We start from the raw sequence: 17362 nt of genomic DNA on the forward strand, positions 1-17362 counted from the left end.
TTTTTCATTCAGCATATTGAGCAGGTTTCTGGACAAGCCAGCCAGCGGTTTTATAGTTAATCAATACCAATCCATTCCCAGCCTTGATGTTAAATAGGGATCAATACAGGCAAGCTGTGACTGGATCTGATTTCAATTGGTTGGCCAAGCAGTGGGTTTTAATCTGAAGCTAAATCAGACAGGAGAACATAAGTCAGGTGAATTACAACACTCCTTTCCCAGCACTAGGAAACGCCAGTCATATTTTATTATCGCAGTCTGGGCAGGTTTATTCACCACCTACATTTTTTTATTTATTTATTATTCCGTTTCATTTGTACGAGAAAGAGATACAAGCTGTCGCTAAAAACTGGCACGCAAAAAAAATAAGAGAGACAAGAAAATCCTATTTCTCAGCTCTGACGGAGTGGGAACCTGCAATAACGCCTCCTTTTTTGTCTCTTCTTAAATGATTGATTCAGAGAGACTGGACAGATCGATGAAGTTCTTAAGTTCAGAACGCTTCCCGACCAGAAGATCATAAGGATCACATCATTTCTGAATTAGTCCTCCTGATTCACACAGATCAGAGATCTTGTGCTACAAAGAGGGCAGCAGTTATTATAGACTGAAGAAAAAACTTAACCAGCACCTCAGCTGCCTTTTTCTACTACTCTTTGAGGTGTATAACAGAATCCATAATACTCTTTTCTCATCCTAAATGTTGCTCTCCGTCTTCAAAAAGCTGCCTTATCTATCTGCGGCCATTGAAATAGCAAGCTCTCTGACGAAAGGCCCGCCATGTATTCCTGTAGATAAGTGTTGTCAGCCACCACACTTTTGCTAAGCCCCCTGAAATCCCACTTTCAGGAGCGAAATCCATAAAACTCATCCGAGGCTAGCGGATCTAATGAAACATGCTAGCCCCTATAGCACTGATTGATCAGCTAGCGGTCAAAGCCCTGGCCCGACCGCCCCGGTGTCCCGCTCCTCTCGTGGTCCATCTATGATGATAAATTAGCATTAGATGGGGCCTAATGAGTTTACTAAACATTTGGGATTTGCGCTAATAAACTGGCAAGCTAGCAGGCTAGCAGTGAGAATGAGCAATCCCCGAGCAGCCCCTTATCTAAGGGACATGACAGTTAAACCACACGTCCAATCTGCCATCGATTCATCATCCTGGCGTCATTGTGCATTCTTCACAAGAGGATAATTATGCAGCGACTGCCTTGGAAACACAAGTGTTTTACACTGAGAACGAGGTCTGACGTTGCATGCATACCACCATGGTAAAGCACTTCAAAGAATACAATGGTTTTACTAATCTTTAACAAGCAAAATAGGCATTAAGCTGCAGTCTTCAGTACCGTCTAAAGGAATGGACCGAGAGAGCAAGACTACATAATGACATTCTAATGAACATGCAAATTAAAAATGCTTGCGGCATCTGTCAGCAATAAGACAGAAACTAAGATTCATCTCAAAGTTTGATTTATCTAGCATTAAAACGTACGCTCGCGCAGCTAAATGGCCTCGTTTTGTGCATGCAAACAATTTAAGAGTTAAACAAATATTTAGCGCGGCTAATGGTATTCTATCAAGTTGACTCACGGCAACAACAATCAATCAGCATCACACCCCATATTTAAAACAATGTAAATTAGTGGCAGCTTTAAGCAGAGTAAACGGCTGATGATGTGTGCTGGATGGCAGACGGAGTTCTGGACGCTGTAATTGCTGGGAATGATTATAATGAGGGTTTGGGAAACTTAAGCAGAGACTCACTTATAATGATAAATAGCCTTGAGCCAGTGGGGGAAACGCGGCCTAACCTCTCAAATACACTTCTCGCTGCTGACTTCTGGACTTGACTATTTCTCGTCTGGTAACCTTAAATGTCATTCAACATCATATCGAACTTCACAAAGGGCAGTAAAACACAAGTGCAAGCAGAGCTATAAGTTCTACATCCCCTCCAGTGCAAGCGAGCACAATCTACCCTCGAATGTTCATGTGAGATTCGAAAAACACGATTACGTTTTCAGCAGAACGGGCCATTGGCTGATAATCTTTTGACAGAGGGGCCTATATTTAGAGATAACTTGTCAGTTTTAATAAATGATAGTTATTTGCTGCAGTTTTTTTTTTTGAAGGTTTCGGAGCCGATGGCCCCTCCCGGGGGCCCATGGGACGGGCGACGGCCAAGGCCCAGTGCCTCTCGCGGAGAGATGCTGATGGCGTGTGCCCAATGTCCAGATCGCTGTCCTGCGACCTCAAATTGGCGCGACCAGCACCATGTCCAATACAATCCTCACACTGTTTCCTAACCTAATCTCAGCGGTGTCACACGACAGATTGCCACATTCGGAAAAATGGGAATGGAGGTTGGGTGGGTAGCTGGGAGGGGGTGGTTTAAAAAGAGAAAAGACATGGGAGCTTTGTGTTCTTTGAAAAGAGAGAGATCGGAGGGACAAGGAACGGATATTTCTTCCAAGGGAGGCGGCGAGTACTCAACACCCTGATCTGATTTACAAACTGCTCCTAATGGCAAACAAATGTTGTGGGTGTGTATTCGCAAAAAAATGAAGCCAACATCTACCACAAACCAAAAGCAAGTTATCATGCTTTTACAGCCTAAAACACACACGCACACACTGACATAGTGTTGACAGAATCAAACAGGACGCTCCATAAACACGCACATGTTAAATAGACAATGTGGCCAAACACGTCAATTTAATTTAGCACGGAAACATTCTGCGGCACCGCAGCGCTCGAGAACTAGAAACAACTGCAGAAGTAGTCCAAATAAAAATAAACATTCGATTTAAAGCATTGTCAGCTACGTGCACATAAAGCAGATCTGTTTTGAATTCTTTCACGGTGTGAAGTTTGAGCAGAACAGGTTGTGCTGTGGAAATGGGACACGTTGGCCGCATTCACAGAGGGAAGCGTCATGAACTTCGGACATGCATTCCATTCAGTCCTTCCTAAACCACGACTGATTCAATTTTCCCGGTTGTTATTCAAAAGGAACGTGCACCCGCGCCGAGCTATTGTGTGACAGCACACCCTCTCCAACTGCCCGGGGTGAGTTTTTGTGTGCGTCTGCATGCATGTGTGGAATCACATTTTTACGTGTCTGTCGATAATCGTGCTTTATGCACGTGAATATTTGTTGCATGTGAATCCATGCGTGCATATGCATGTGTGTGCGCGTGTTGACACACTCAGCGGGGGTTTTCATACAGCCCAACAAAAGGGGAGTGCCGTTGCTTTGTGCGCTCAATCAAATAAAAGGGGCTTTTTAAAGCACATATGTCCCCTCCACGGAGTCCTGATTAGACTCTCAATATCTCCACCAGACACACGCACACACACAATGACGCTGGTTGTTGTAGTAAAACTATCATTTTCACATTTCTCTTCTACCTCTGCTTTCGCCCCGATTCAGCTTTCTCACCCTTAAGTGTGTGCATGGATTTTGTCTCTCTCTATAGACTCCTTGGAGCCGACGTCTTCCGGGCCTATGCAACACGTCTTACAACAACACAGTGCAGGGTTCCCTCCTGTCTACACATGCTAGAGCCATTTCCCCCTTCCCTTCTCACACACAGACCCACATGGCACCAAAAAAAAGGAAACGTACACACTGCCATTGCCAAGTGCTATTAGCATGTAGCGGCTAAATCAAGACCATTACTGTCCCTGCTCTAGTCTCTAGAAGAAAAGAAAAAGCTGCTCAAAACAATTTGCCCTTTTTCTTACTTAGCCACCTGATGCCATCAAACCTGAATGTGCAAAATGATGTCAAAGGCAAAGAGCTTTTTTGATAGGTTAAATTACAGAGACAAGGTGATATCTCTCAGGTGGAAGAGAGAAAAAATGACGTATGACACCTTAAAAAAAAAACAAGGTTCCTCAATGGTTCCTTGCAGTACTTCAGAATGTTTTTCCTCCCTATTTTTTCACTAGAGGGGTTTATAAAATGTAAAAGTCACTTTGGATAAAACCATCGGTCAAATGTTTGAAAATGTAAACGTGAATGGGGTTTGCTTTCTAAAAGACTAAAGAACTTATTTTCCTATTGTAATCAGCCTGCAAAAATTGTTTGGAACAATATTTTTAAAAAGCGTACAGATACGATTTTTCAGATACGAAAGTGTTTATCTCTCTCCGTAGAGGACTTTGTTGTGGAGAAGCCTGCACTGGAGTTGTGTGCTGTCGGACATCTGCTAGGCCTTGACCCACTTCTACGTGCGAGCAATGTGTGGCAGCGCTAAGGTTTGGCTTTTTGACCGCAGAGGCTGTTTCTCATTTTCTGTGTGAGTGCGAGCTGAGTGCTAGCTGCCAAGGGCAGGTTAAGCTCTCTGCTTCTCCCCTCCTGTAGATCTGGCATCCCTTCAGTTCCTCGCATAAAAGGTGGCAATCTTCATTAAAACCTCTTACAGACAACTGTCAGTTATTCACCGTTAGAAAGAGCCAGCTGTTCTCACTCTCTCTCTCTCTCTCTTGATCCCTCTAGTGAGACGGAAGTCACTAGTTCATAACAGAGGAGTTTAGAAGCGTAGTCGGTTCTGAAGAGTTTCAAGGTGACAGTGTCATCCACGCTGCACGCAAAGGCATTTTTGTATATCATTATGTCGAAGAGAAACAAAAGAGCAATTAACAAATAATTACAAAAGATTTTTGGTCTACATTTCAAACACGCCAGCATAAGGAGAACCTTAAGTATGCTAATGATAAATCATTTGCATACTAGAAAACACTTGCCTTTTTTATTTCCATTTAAAAAAAAAAGAAAATCCTCCATTAATCAATGCAACATGGATTAATATTGAAATGGAAGAAAATATTAAATGAAATTTATTGCACATTATAAAAGGCAGACTTGCCACTTTAGCAGCTCCAAATTTAATTGGAGTCGGTTTGTCCGACTAGGCCAGATATAACAACATTGGGTCAGCCAATAATATGATCTTGGGATGGAGCTATCTGGGTTTTTTTTCCCACCCATGGCCGACAGGGGGAGTCTCTAAAACTTGTTTGAAAACAGTCATTATTTTTTCAATTCACTTTGCTGCCTCTAGTGGTGCAGAAATGACACTGCACCTTTGACTAATGCCCCACACACATACATTACCATAGGAAAGAGCAAAAAAAAGACAGAATGTAACCGGCAATTATTCACTAAAAACCTGTGCAGGAAACCTTTTACACAACCTACACCAAAGCAACACACTTGCAAACATCTTAGTATAGTCCTCCTGTGTGACAGAAGGAACACTATTTATTTTCTTCTCGTAGTGGAGATCTACACTCTACTTTCGCTTTGGCCACTGCTGGACTTGCCCATTGAAGGAAAAAATACAATCTCTCTCTCTTTCTCTCTGGTGTTAGCAGAGGGTTTGCTGACTGTCTCATAAATAAGGAGTTGCTGTGCACACCTGTGTACCTGCAGCAGTGAGGCTGTTACCTGGCCAGAGATATATCTGCTGTCTGCAACCTCATTAATCAGGTCTAATGGAGCTCCGGCGCTCTCCTCCTCTCACACGTGTGTCTCTGCGAACATAAACACACATATACGTGCATACACATCCTCCAAGACTGCTGTGGCTCTATTGTACAGTAGATACAAGGACTTTTCGAATAAAACATTCAAACACACACACTGTGTTGAATGTCACCTGGACAAGGTAAGATATAAATAAATACAAATATTCCTCTCGTGGCTGGAGGCAAAAGCAGCCGTTCAAGTGTCCTCTACCACTCAGTCATAGGCCTGTTTTGCACATCCTGCGCAGGTTTATTTCCTATTAAACAGGATGTTTGGGCGGGACATATCAGAGGGATCATCCTTTTATTTAAATAGCCTTTAGTTTACATCACAGCATGGTTTGCTGTTTGCTATTGCAAATCGGAGTCAGACAATATTAGAGGGAGGGACATTCTCAGTCTAGAAAGCATTTGAGAGGACAACAGTTTGGACACTGTCAGAAAAATGTGTAACGATTTTACCTTTAGGGGTACAACAGGTTGTCTCTAGGACTGTGCCCTTAAAATACAACTTTATACATTATCTAAAGGTGCATATTAGTACTTTAAAGTAGTAAATAAGGTACAACGGTGCTATTTAAGGGTACTGTGGTTGTGCCCCGAAAGGTGTGATTTTTGCAAATTTTTTCAAAAGGGCTCAGATTGGTGCAATAAATCAGCTAAAAGTGAATTTTGTCTATGTTTAGGAGAATCCAGAAGGACTCAAATCTAAAAGACAAGGACTAAAGGTTAAACTCTGTGGTGTGCCGAAACAGGCCTTTCTGTGAAGGAAAAAGACAGGCCGAGGAATTAACACTTAACACGGGCTTAATTACATCACGCAAGCGCCTGTGAAAACCTGCCATTCAAGTGCATTGGTAAATAAACCTCTCTTTACAGGTGATCCAAATGCGTCTCGCTCCAGACAGCCCTCTGTTCCAGCGCTGATATGTAATTAAAATCATCTCCAAAATTCTCCTCGACAGGACGGGCCCGAGCCAAAAATGTAAATGACATTAAGGGAGACAATGAATTGAATTTTGTTTAATGTCCCTTTTGCTGGTGCTAATTTACATAGCGCTTTTCCAACAAAAGCTCTGACCTTCTAAATGCTGGCATTTGCTCAGCTCCGAGAGAAGGCCTGTGTGTGGATGAGAGGGAGGAGGTCTTTTTAAGTAGCCTGGTCGGAGAAGATACAAACAAAAGGGCAAAAAAACAGAGGAACTATCTGTGTTGGTTTTTCAAGATTAAAAAATCTGCAACAGGCCGAGTACGTACACAATTCCCAGCATATGGCTCAAGGAAGACCTAGCTAATAACCAAGCGTAATCCATTCTGGAAAGGTCCTTCGGTATGAAAAAAATTAATGAGTGTTTAGCTAAATCAGCATCGGGACCCAAATACCATGCGGCCCGAACAGGTGCAAAAGCCTCGGCGAAATGAGCTACATAAACAGTCCTGCTACACAACTGTCTGACAAAAAAAGTCAATCTCATGAATTATTCAGTTGAGGGAGGGGGTTGTCTGTCAGAGGTCAGCATGTCTTGACCTTTCTGACAGGAAGTGAAAGGGAGATCGGTTGGCTAGGAAAACCCTCATCGCTCTCGAGTCGGAGAGGTATTATTAGTTCTCGGACCGATACGGGGGCGGTAAATGATCCAACGCCTCGCTCTTGACATGTGTGTTCAAGACATCACCTACAAGAGTTCAGGATCTAGCTGTAGAACTCCTCATTTCTGAATACAGATGAATAATCTATGGCGAAGCAGGGTCGGGTTGTGAAATATTTAAAGATCCATCGAGGTTGAAATTTTGTAACAGCTGAGAAATACAACCAAGTTTTTCTCATTTTTTTTTTCTTCTTCTTCTTCTTCTTCTTCTCCTCGTGAAGAACCTAAAGCTGCACTAAAGTCCAAGAGAAATAGTATAAACAGATGTCTGGCTTGACTACAGGAAAATAGGACACATTTGGAATGATAAGTCTCCTAAACTCCATTGAAAATGCCAGAAGCGAGCGGGTGCCAGTTATTGTCCGAGCCCGTGCCAACGAGCAGTATGCCTGGCCCATGTGCCATCTGGGAGAATGTGGCTGAAAACGTTATTGATAATGGATCACCAGATCTTCTGGTCACCATAGCCATGTTTAGCAGAACATTCTCTCCCTCTATCTGTCTGTCTATCTATCCTAAGTCCAACCCAGTTAAATGTTTTGATTGTAATGCAACCGACCCTTTCTTGTCCGCTCACACAATTGCACTTTGGATCTACTTCCTGCGCACGCAAACGCTTGTTTATAAACGGTGACTGAGCACGCACAAATCTTAGCTACGCATTAAACTCCCTCGTGTACTGTAACGTTCCACTTTTTCCACAGAGACAAGAAAAAAGACGGACCTAACAAGACATTACCCCACAGGATTGGTTTTGTGATTACAAATTAGCTTTATATCATACACCCCACCTGCAGCACGAACGCTTCAGTCATTTGAGGTTCGAGTTTCCGTGCGTTCCGGGCTCTCCCGGCCGCCTTGTTCTCCGAGCGTTGGATAAAATCATCTGTTCACAGTTGTGATATGCAGACAATGCAGTCGGCTAATGAAGTACATCTGCTTTTGTGATCTGACAGAACGGATCGGCCCTCTATGAAAATGATCCTCTCGAGTCTTTCAGACGCCTCACAATCAAAATGTGAGCTTTTTCATCCACCGTTTCAACCTACCACAATATCCCTCCTTTTTGCCCAGTATCAGAGCTTCTTTGCACTGTTCTCCTTTTCCTCTTTTACTAGTGTTACACATATTGTTCGCCAGATTGAAGCACAAAGCGCCAAGACATCCGATCCATCCACCTCTATTTAGCCACGACACAAAGCCGAGCAATTTATGGGAAGAGTCAATGCGGTAAATATCAGTTGAAACCCTGTTGTAAAGTGTTCATGTTTTTCTTTAAAGGTAAATACATTGTATAAGCCACAGTTGGGAGAATCGACTCTGACTGGCCGAGACTCCTTTCAGGATCCGCTAAGAGGAAGTGATATGTGTTTTATCTTCTGTTCAGAAAACCAAAACAAATCCTCCTCCACCTCGCAGGGACTCCTCTTTTTTCCCCCTCCCTCCAGCTTTTCTTTCTCTTGCGGTTGAGTTACAGTGAGTGCATGAATGTCTGTCCTGTAACTAATTACTGTTCGCACACTGTCAGAGCTCTTCAGCACGTCTGTTTGAACAAGCTAATCATTTAATGCAGAGATAACAAAGGTTACTGAGATTGATTCACACTCTTTGAGAGTGTTTACAGAAGAAAATGTAAGGAACTCATATTCCCCTCCAAAAAAGGTTAAATAGAGGCTCTGTTCAAAGACCTGGTGGGCTGCCTACATGCATAACATTCTAGGGCATCACAGGCGCACGTCATTTATGCTTTAGCATTTATGCTAACTTCTAAGATGGGCAAATTGTAAGGCAGCATTCATGGACAAGCAAATCCCAGAATCCAATAAATAAATATACTTCAGATTAATTTGAAATCAAAAAGTAAGGTTACACTTTATTTCAAGGTGATGTATTTACATTGTATTTAATCAAATAAGTACTGAGTAATAATTAACTACATGTAGTTACTGTAGAGCTATGGTTAGGGTTTGGTTTAGGGTTAATTGTAATTATGCATAATTTACTGTCATTACTGTAGTAAGTACATGTAGTTACATAAAGTGTTACGAAAATAAATGAAAATGGACTATTTTACTTATATTTACACATTTACATGTGCTGTGTATTTTTATGCTATTTAGAATATTGCAAGGAAATGGATATGTACAGCAAGTAGTTTGGATGTTGCCTATGTAGGAAGCAAAAAAACAAGACAGCTTACTAAGTTTTGTAACAGAGCCATAGATTGTCAATTAAATCAAATACTGATTATGAATAAGCTGTGTATAAACAAAACAAACTTATGTCTGCTCCAAGAGGAATCAAACTGCCTCGCATTAAGCGATTCACTCACATTATTATGTAGTACTGCAGGGTTTCCACTTTACGACCACATGACGTGAGAGCGGGAAATGCTCAGACCTCCAAACACGCAAGCACGGCCATAGCTTCGACACACAGGGCATGAGTCCTTTTTTCCGACGCTTCACACGCTTCATGTATGGTGACTGACAGCGGCAACTGGTCACTGCTATTTGATTACTAATAAGAAAGATGTTCCCTCTGTCAGATACCAAACATTCCCTGCTAAGCAAACAGCTATTTCAGCAAGTCAAACATTAGCATTGCTATCCACTGGTGGTGCATATTTCGTTCCCGGCTTTACCCATCATCTCACCCTCCAATCTAATTTCTCACTCAGTGGATAGACAAGTTTGTGATCGTGGGATAACTTTGCAACAGCGACGGCAAGACAACAAGAGAGAGAGAGAGACTCTTGCTGCTGGCAGCACTTGATGCTTATTCATGGCTCTTTACAGCAGATGGAAACAGAGAGACTCCTGGCTTTATAGAGCAAGGTAGGCTTGTTCTAGCTCACTAATCTCCAAGAGGCCCGGACTCGAGCAGCCAGCGCTCCCTGTCACATTTACCGTTTCAACCGCGAGTCCAAGACCTGCCCTGCCGTAATCCACGTACGTGCTGCCACTACAGGGATAATTGGACAAAAAGGAAGAAGTGTAAGTCTCGCCGAGTAAGTGTAACCTTCAGCCAGACTCACAAAGAGAAACATAAGCTGCAAAAAAAAAAGAAAGAACGTCAATTACCCACTCGGCGGGAGCCGGTGTGTTTGAACACGCTTTCCCTAATGTGATCAACATGCAACCGCCAACAGCCAGCCCAGAAACATTACTCATTTCCCACCGGCAGCACTACAGAGCGCAACGTAAAGACACCTTCTTGCCTCAAAGATGCACGCTCGCAGACGCGACGTTCCTGCTCTGTTGCGGAACGCAGTCGTGCCACAAAGCCAGCGAGAGGCAGTGCACTGTTTACAGAGGAGATAAGCAGAGCTGCTGTTAACAAATTAGGATGAAAGAGTTGTGAGTTTAAAACCAAACGCTCTCTAGATCGCATGTCTCGAGGAAAGCGCTTCCCTGACAACTCACCAGCAATTACACGGTCCCCAAAGACACCCTCGGGTTTCCACATCAACACACCTGCGCAACAACACAGGGCAAACCCAGGCCGGGACGCTGGGCCGCAGCGCCCTACACTCACAGAAGCAGATAGAGTCTTACCTGTCGATGATCACGGGATCTGAGGGCGTTTCGTTCCTGTTTCCGCAGCTTTTTTTGTCACAACACCGACTTGTGGAGACGAACACAGGGAGGGAGAGAGAGAAGACAAGGCATGAGATGAGATATGAGGGAATCAGCAAACAGCTTGCATGTGTCTTTGGTCTTCGAGCACCGTGTGTTTAGATTTATTCATCTGACACGCTCTCTCGTCCTCTTTTCTAGCTAACCGCGAGGTGTTTGGCGTGGGTTCTGGCTGAGCCTGATGGTGTTGGTGGCTGCGGTTCTCGCAGATGCGGGCGGCGGGTAAACACGGAGCCCGGCGCTGTGGCTGAAGGAGGGAAAACAGCATGTTTTTGGTGTTTGTCTTAGTGCTGAGAGGAGGAGAGGGGGTGCCAGGAGGCTGGGAGGGGGGGAAAGCTCTCTCTCAGCCCCAGCTTTTGTTTACCTCTAATTGTCAAGCTGTTGTGTCTGGAGAGGATGCAAGATGCCACCTTCAACCAGGATTTCTGTGGGGCACTTATTAATTACCAGCTCAAAAAGCCTCCATCAGTCTCCTACAATGTGCCAATGCCTCCATTTTGAGGCCCTGAAGATGCTTCCATTATGCTTTCTTTAATTAATGTTGAAATTACTGAGATAAAAAAAAAATTGTTATGCCTCTTGAATTTAAAGAAGCCCACTTGTATAATGGTTACATGTCTAAGTGAGCTAAATTAACACCATATGGTATGGAAAACATGTAAAGCTCCTTAAAGCTGACAGCTAAAGTGATTAAAGTATGCCTATGGACCTCTGCTTGGGACTCGGAAACGCATCTGTGCGGTTTGACGCACGCAACAGAGTGCGATGCGAGGAACTTTCTTTATCGGTAAATACGGCTAAAACTCTTAAAAGTTTGAAGCGTTATTATCTTGAGCGCAGAAGGATGTGGCGTGACCTCTGAGCAAGCTTCTGATTCTTTTCCGATTTGGTGGGAAATTGAGTGCTTGCTTCCATACGTGTTGTTCTCTTCTAGAGCAGTTATTTTATTTAATGTCCTTTTTACTTTAAAATTAACCGCATGATTTCTCTGTGGCGCGTGCGTAAAAATCAGAACAGACAAAGTGGCGCACGGTCAAATTGCTGAGGATGAAAAGCCACTTTCCAAAGGGCCCGAGTTCGCACACACGCGTCTGTATGTGTGTATGTGTGTGTGTGAATTTCATTTTATCCTCTATAGTATTACAAGTCCAGTGAGATCATTCGTAAATCCGATGTCACCAAATGATTCAGTCAAATTTGCGCTTTTGAAGTAGAACTTCTGAAACTCGCAGAGCAGGGCGCAAAGCAAACCGTAAATCATTATGAATAAGCCGCCTGACAATTCTGAACATTTGGATTCTTTTCAGCGTCTCCAGGCAGATCTATTCAGGGATTCATTGATTTTCTGTAAGGCTGATGCTCAGAGGCCTGGATAGGCCTACATCGTGTGCGTTACGCATTTATGAAAACATGACAAGACATTATAGCTAATAAAATACAATTATGCAGTCGAATGTAATAGTTTATAATTATCTGAAAACATTTTCTTACCTGCACATAATTTCGTGTGTGAGAAGAACTCGGCACATTTCTGGGTTTTTGTCTTGTCCTTCATAAATAATAGCCTTGAAATAAAAGTAACAGTGAAGATCTTTTTAACAAGAGGATTGCACACAGACTAAAATATAACAGTCAAAATATTAAATATAAAACTTAATTTCTCCATAAAAAAAAAACCCTGAAATTGGACCTAAAAAAAAAAAAATGTGGTTTATGGCACAAAGTTCAGGTTCATCAATTAAAAATTTACATGAGAAGGTGCGTAAATAAAATCCATTTAGCCCACATACATTGTTAAACAATGTTTTATCTGTAAACCAACACACATGCCCACGTTCTAGATAGAGATAACCTTTGTGTTATTAATTTGCATAAATAAATATGATGTTTGAAATGAATATCAACACTTGGCCGGTCATTGCGATGACAAATTATACCACATGCATATCACTTTAGAAATGAAGAGTCGCATATGCTTCTGTTTAGATCTTTGCGCTATTTATTTGGGGAATGATAATAGAAATCACATAGTTGTCGCTTCTCCGACGCAGATGGCCGCGGTAAATAATACCCATAACCGTACACATCAACGCGGTTATAATCTGCAGATATTTAGGGGTAGAGTGCTAATGGGCAATCTGTTGTTTATTTTGAGCCGCTAACAATGATTTTTCTTTAGATAAAAAGCGGTGTCGGGGGGTGCGCTTGAGTAATTTTTGAGCATTGGCTTTAACAGATGGCGTTTGGAGCTGTAGGTGCGCACGGGCCTTGGTGCTTTTTGCGCGTTCTGTCTCACTCTCTCTTTCTCTCTCTCCCTCCCTCCCTCCCTGTTTGCCCTGCTCCCGTTATGATGTACTGTGCAAGAGCGCACTCCAACGCGTCCTTCCGTGGGATCCGTGGGGCGCGTCGGAGTGTGCTCTTCCACAGTAAATCATTGTAATAATAATAAATATATATATATATATATTAAATAATATATAAATACACAAACATTACTGTTGGTACATATAAGTGTATGACAATCCAAGCCCTGGTGTATATCTACTTATTAAAGTGGAAAGAAAAAAATATGCAAGCTTAATGTGCGTAAATAAGCACGGAGCGAAAATAAATTGCATTAAAAAATATGAGAACTTATAATAAAGTATAGTCGCAATTAGGTCACTTGTGAATTTGAATTTGCCAACTGCATGCTAAATCAAGCGTTGGTTTCTAATTTTGATGATATTAATTCTATTAATGAATTTTATTAAGTCATATCTAACAAACCGTATAGAAATTACAAATAACAAAATGAGCACTGGGTTGAATTTATCAGACATTATTTGACGTATCCTTATTTTTCCACGCCTGCCTCTCACTGAAAATATACGGAAAACCATAAAGTGACTGTTCAGCGCCATTGACTCTTTGATCATGTTCAGCTCCATTCAGAGGCGCCTCAGATAAAACCTTCATATTTTCTGTCCTGTGATGCCAAACGATGGATAAACTACAGATAACAAGAGCCTCAAAATCAAGCTAAAGATCCGCCCTGTTCTTTACTATGAGAGGCTGAAATGGACAATGGAAATGAGCTGAGAGTGATTTCAGAGAACATCAGAGCACAATATGAACTCAAGTGTCTGTCTCACGCCTGGAGCTTTATTTTTATGCCTTTAACCAGATCTGATTACAGCACTACAAAAGTGAGTTTTCACGTGCGATATAAATGACACACGAACATTTAGTAACTGAATGCCAATTCATAAATATTGCACTGCCAAATAAAAAAAGTGCATTTTAATTTTTTTTTTTTATTATTTCATATGCTGTGATATAAAAATATTAAAATAACGTATGCATTATAAAAGCACACGCATATGAGCTGTAGCCTATATTGTCTCAGATTAATAAAAAAAATAAGAAAGAATAAAAACAACCTAATTGAGCGCAATACACACATATGGGTTTTGACTATTATGCTTTATATGCTATGGTGAGACTATAATGTGACATTAAAATACTAATCCGCGTAAATTATAAAGAAATCATTAACACTTTAGGTTATTTTTGTCTTTATCCTCAGAAAATATATATATTTTTTATTTTAAATGCATAATTTAAAAAAATATATATATAAATGTAAACACATTTTTTGCGCCCCACACTATTTCATTAATTCGCAATGAATTATCAAGCAGCTACAAGCGAAGAAAAACGTGGTAATGTGATTCATATTAAATTAAATCCGCCAAATAACCTCCCCCCATTAATCAGAGCAACCCAAAATGAGCCACGGCTTTACATTAGTGCCTAGTACAAGTAAATATAGCAAGTTAAAGCAGCAATATCAATAAATTGCACTGCATCTCCAATAAATAATACATATAAAGAAGATGTACTTGCTTATGCTGTATTTACTTATGGAAACATGAACAATGTAGCCTAATGTAAAGCACGTGCAACAGAAACTTACACACACACACACACACACTATAAATATAAATACACAGATACACGCAAGATAAAAGAAAAGTTCTTACCTGTTTTGTCATGGAATCGATTAACCGAACATAAAGATCCTGTTCTGTTCTGACGCCTGTGGGAAATTATTTTTTGTTTTTCAATGTGGAAGAAGTCTGGTGTAAAAAAACTATACAACGTTTCCTCGGGAAAAAAAAAAATAGAAAGTATTCTTGAAATTCACTAATAAAAAAAAAACATCATCGAAGGTTTGCCATCTACTAGAATTACATTTGTGGAATAAACTGAACTACATTTTAGGAAACTGAATGTAAGTCAATACGGCTCCATTGAGCGAATAAAACACTTGTAAATCTATCCCTGCTGAATAGAGAAATTTACACTTACCGTTGCTGTACAATAGTTGTAGTTTGTAATGTATCCCATTGTTAGTTTTTTCACTGTTAGGTTCCTGAAAATAAGCATTTGTTTGGGGTCAGATTGGCATTATTGGGCTGCTGAGAATTTTATTTTGATATATTTATGAAATGCATGCATTTTAGTCTGTATGCATGTACATATTTACGCTTTTATCCAGCAACTCTATTTCAAGTTTGCTATTTTAGTAGAATAATTCCTGGCAATAATGTGTATAATGCATATCTATTTTTTTGTTTTGTTTTGTTATCTCTGTGATATCCATCAAAAGTGTTTTATGGCGCACGTGTTTCCAAAGATCTAGAGATGTGGAAGTTTTAAGGTGAAAATTCAGAGCTGTATTCCAGACTGGCGCTTACTTTATCCTTTTCCACAAAGTCCACAAAAGCTGTCCTTTCGATCTCCACTGGCTGTCCCTGTCTGTCATAAAGAGCCAGGACGAAGTGGAAAAAATTGGATTTTCTGAGGTTGGATGGCGGTTGTTTCTCATAATGCGCCCGTGCCAGACCAACTCCACTGCGGGGAAAACAAGACACCAGTGTGGGTTAAAACAACAGGCGTACACTTGAGATCTGGATAGATGTAGATAGAATGAAAACATGGGAGAATTCTTGATTTGTCACTTAAACTGTAATATGATGTAATGAACAGGGGAAAGCGGCGAAGAGGTGCATGGGGAGAGTGTAATTGATACATGGCATATTGGGGATTTAGGGGTCGATCTGAGAAATGCATTAAAAATCGGATGATTTGGCAAACGTACCTCTGGGCGGCCGTGTTCGCATCCACCACCCCAGCCGTGTGCATCCACGATCGGACCGAATTCATACCACTGCCCAGCGGTTCCTCTTTCATAGTGGTCCCCCCTCTCGGTATATTTTCCTGAATCCCAAACATTAAAACAGTTCGCGTGCAACCCACTTCCAGCCAAAGAGATGAAATGAGAGTGTGAGCGAGGGCGCGTCGTTTCTCCAAGAAGCCCCTTCGGATAGCAGTAAGAGTTTGTTTGGGATTTGTCGAAAAGAGAAGAAGAAGAAAAAAAAAGCAGTCCCGACTCCTTCTTCAGTCCGTCCTGCGTTGGCACCACATGAACGATTCACTGCGTAAAGATTCTCAAGCCTCTCCAGCAGCTTGTTTGGAAAGATGAAGAAGATCCTCCCGTGGAAGAAGCGAAACAACGCAGGGATATTAGAGTTGTTTTAATTCAGTTAAACATTTCTCGCAACTTTCTGTGGTTGTTGTTGCTGTTGATGAGGATGATGATGATGGTGATGATGCTCTTAGCTTGGTGGCATCCTATAACAACAGCATCAAAAAAGGCTTCGGGACACTGCTGAATCCACCACTTCTGGCTCCAAAAGACAAATAAACGCGTAAATGATCACCGTGGAGGTGTTCCCGGACACGGGAGAGGATGATGAGGGGCCTTTAGCGCGTCTTTGCAGAATGGATGGAAGCATACAAAACTCAACCCTCTATCCCCCAGGACTGGAACCTTTCCCGGGAGCCAAAAACTCCAGACCCACGGGATCCACGCTGTCAGAGGATGACGCGCACGGAGGCGTGGCTTTGCCCATACATGGAGAGGATTGAAGCTTCCTGTCGCTGGGCTTTAAGCTTGGACCGTGAGTACATACAAGACTAGAGTCGCTGCTGCTGCTGCTGCTGCTGCTTTTCCAGTGAACATCATGTCAAGTAATCATCAGAGAGGAACAAAAATGAATGATAATGAAAGCCCGCGAATAAAATGCGGTGCGCATGAACTATATATTCTGAGAAACTGCCATGCAAGTTTATAGAGTGCAAAAAGGGGGGAGAAAAAAAAAAGAGCACTGGCCACCGATACGCTGCAACTGTTAGCCGGTTTCCAGAATAAAATTCTTACTGGGCCATCATCATCATCACAATGACAGTGCCAAACGTCCCGAGCGCGTAATTGACTAAATCGATTCACTAGTTTCTCCTTTGATTACTCTGAAGTCAGGAAGGTGTACTGGCATTTTAAGACTGGATGCTCCTTATAATAAACACCCTGGGCATCTGCATAATGGCGTAATGCGCGTCTTAAATTATGGGAACATTGACTGCTTGAATCTAACACACACAGTTTGCGTGCGTGGAGCGAACCGAGGCGATGTCAAACTCCTAGTCCTA

At 41.9% G+C, this 17362-nt stretch overlaps 1 protein-coding gene across 15 annotated transcripts in view; it reads right to left on the minus strand.

Moving 5' to 3' along the window:
* The window catches only part of ebf3a (EBF transcription factor 3a), a 95189-nt gene extending 78813 nt beyond the window's left edge, over window positions 1-16376 (minus strand). For all 15 annotated transcript variants that reach the window (XM_056258090.1, XM_056258085.1, XM_056258083.1 and 12 more), the window contains exons 1-6: window positions 15972-16376; window positions 15568-15724; window positions 15179-15242; window positions 14851-14906; window positions 12317-12390; window positions 10745-10813 (exon numbers count right to left, since the gene is read on the minus strand). In XM_056258090.1, the coding sequence (XP_056114065.1) occupies window positions 10745-10813; window positions 12317-12390; window positions 14851-14906; window positions 15179-15242; window positions 15568-15724; window positions 15972-16105 (554 nt within the window). In that variant the 5' untranslated portion in view covers window positions 16106-16376. The remainder of the gene's footprint in view (window positions 1-10744; window positions 10814-12316; window positions 12391-14850; window positions 14907-15178; window positions 15243-15567; window positions 15725-15971) is intronic.
* Between the last annotated feature and the right edge of the window lie 986 nt (window positions 16377-17362).

The sequence above is a fragment of the Rhinichthys klamathensis genome, unplaced genomic scaffold, assembly GCF_029890125.1.
Source record: "Rhinichthys klamathensis goyatoka isolate OS25496 unplaced genomic scaffold, OSU_Roscu_1.1 h1tg000148l_1, whole genome shotgun sequence".
NCBI lineage: Eukaryota > Metazoa > Chordata > Actinopteri > Cypriniformes > Leuciscidae > Rhinichthys > Rhinichthys klamathensis.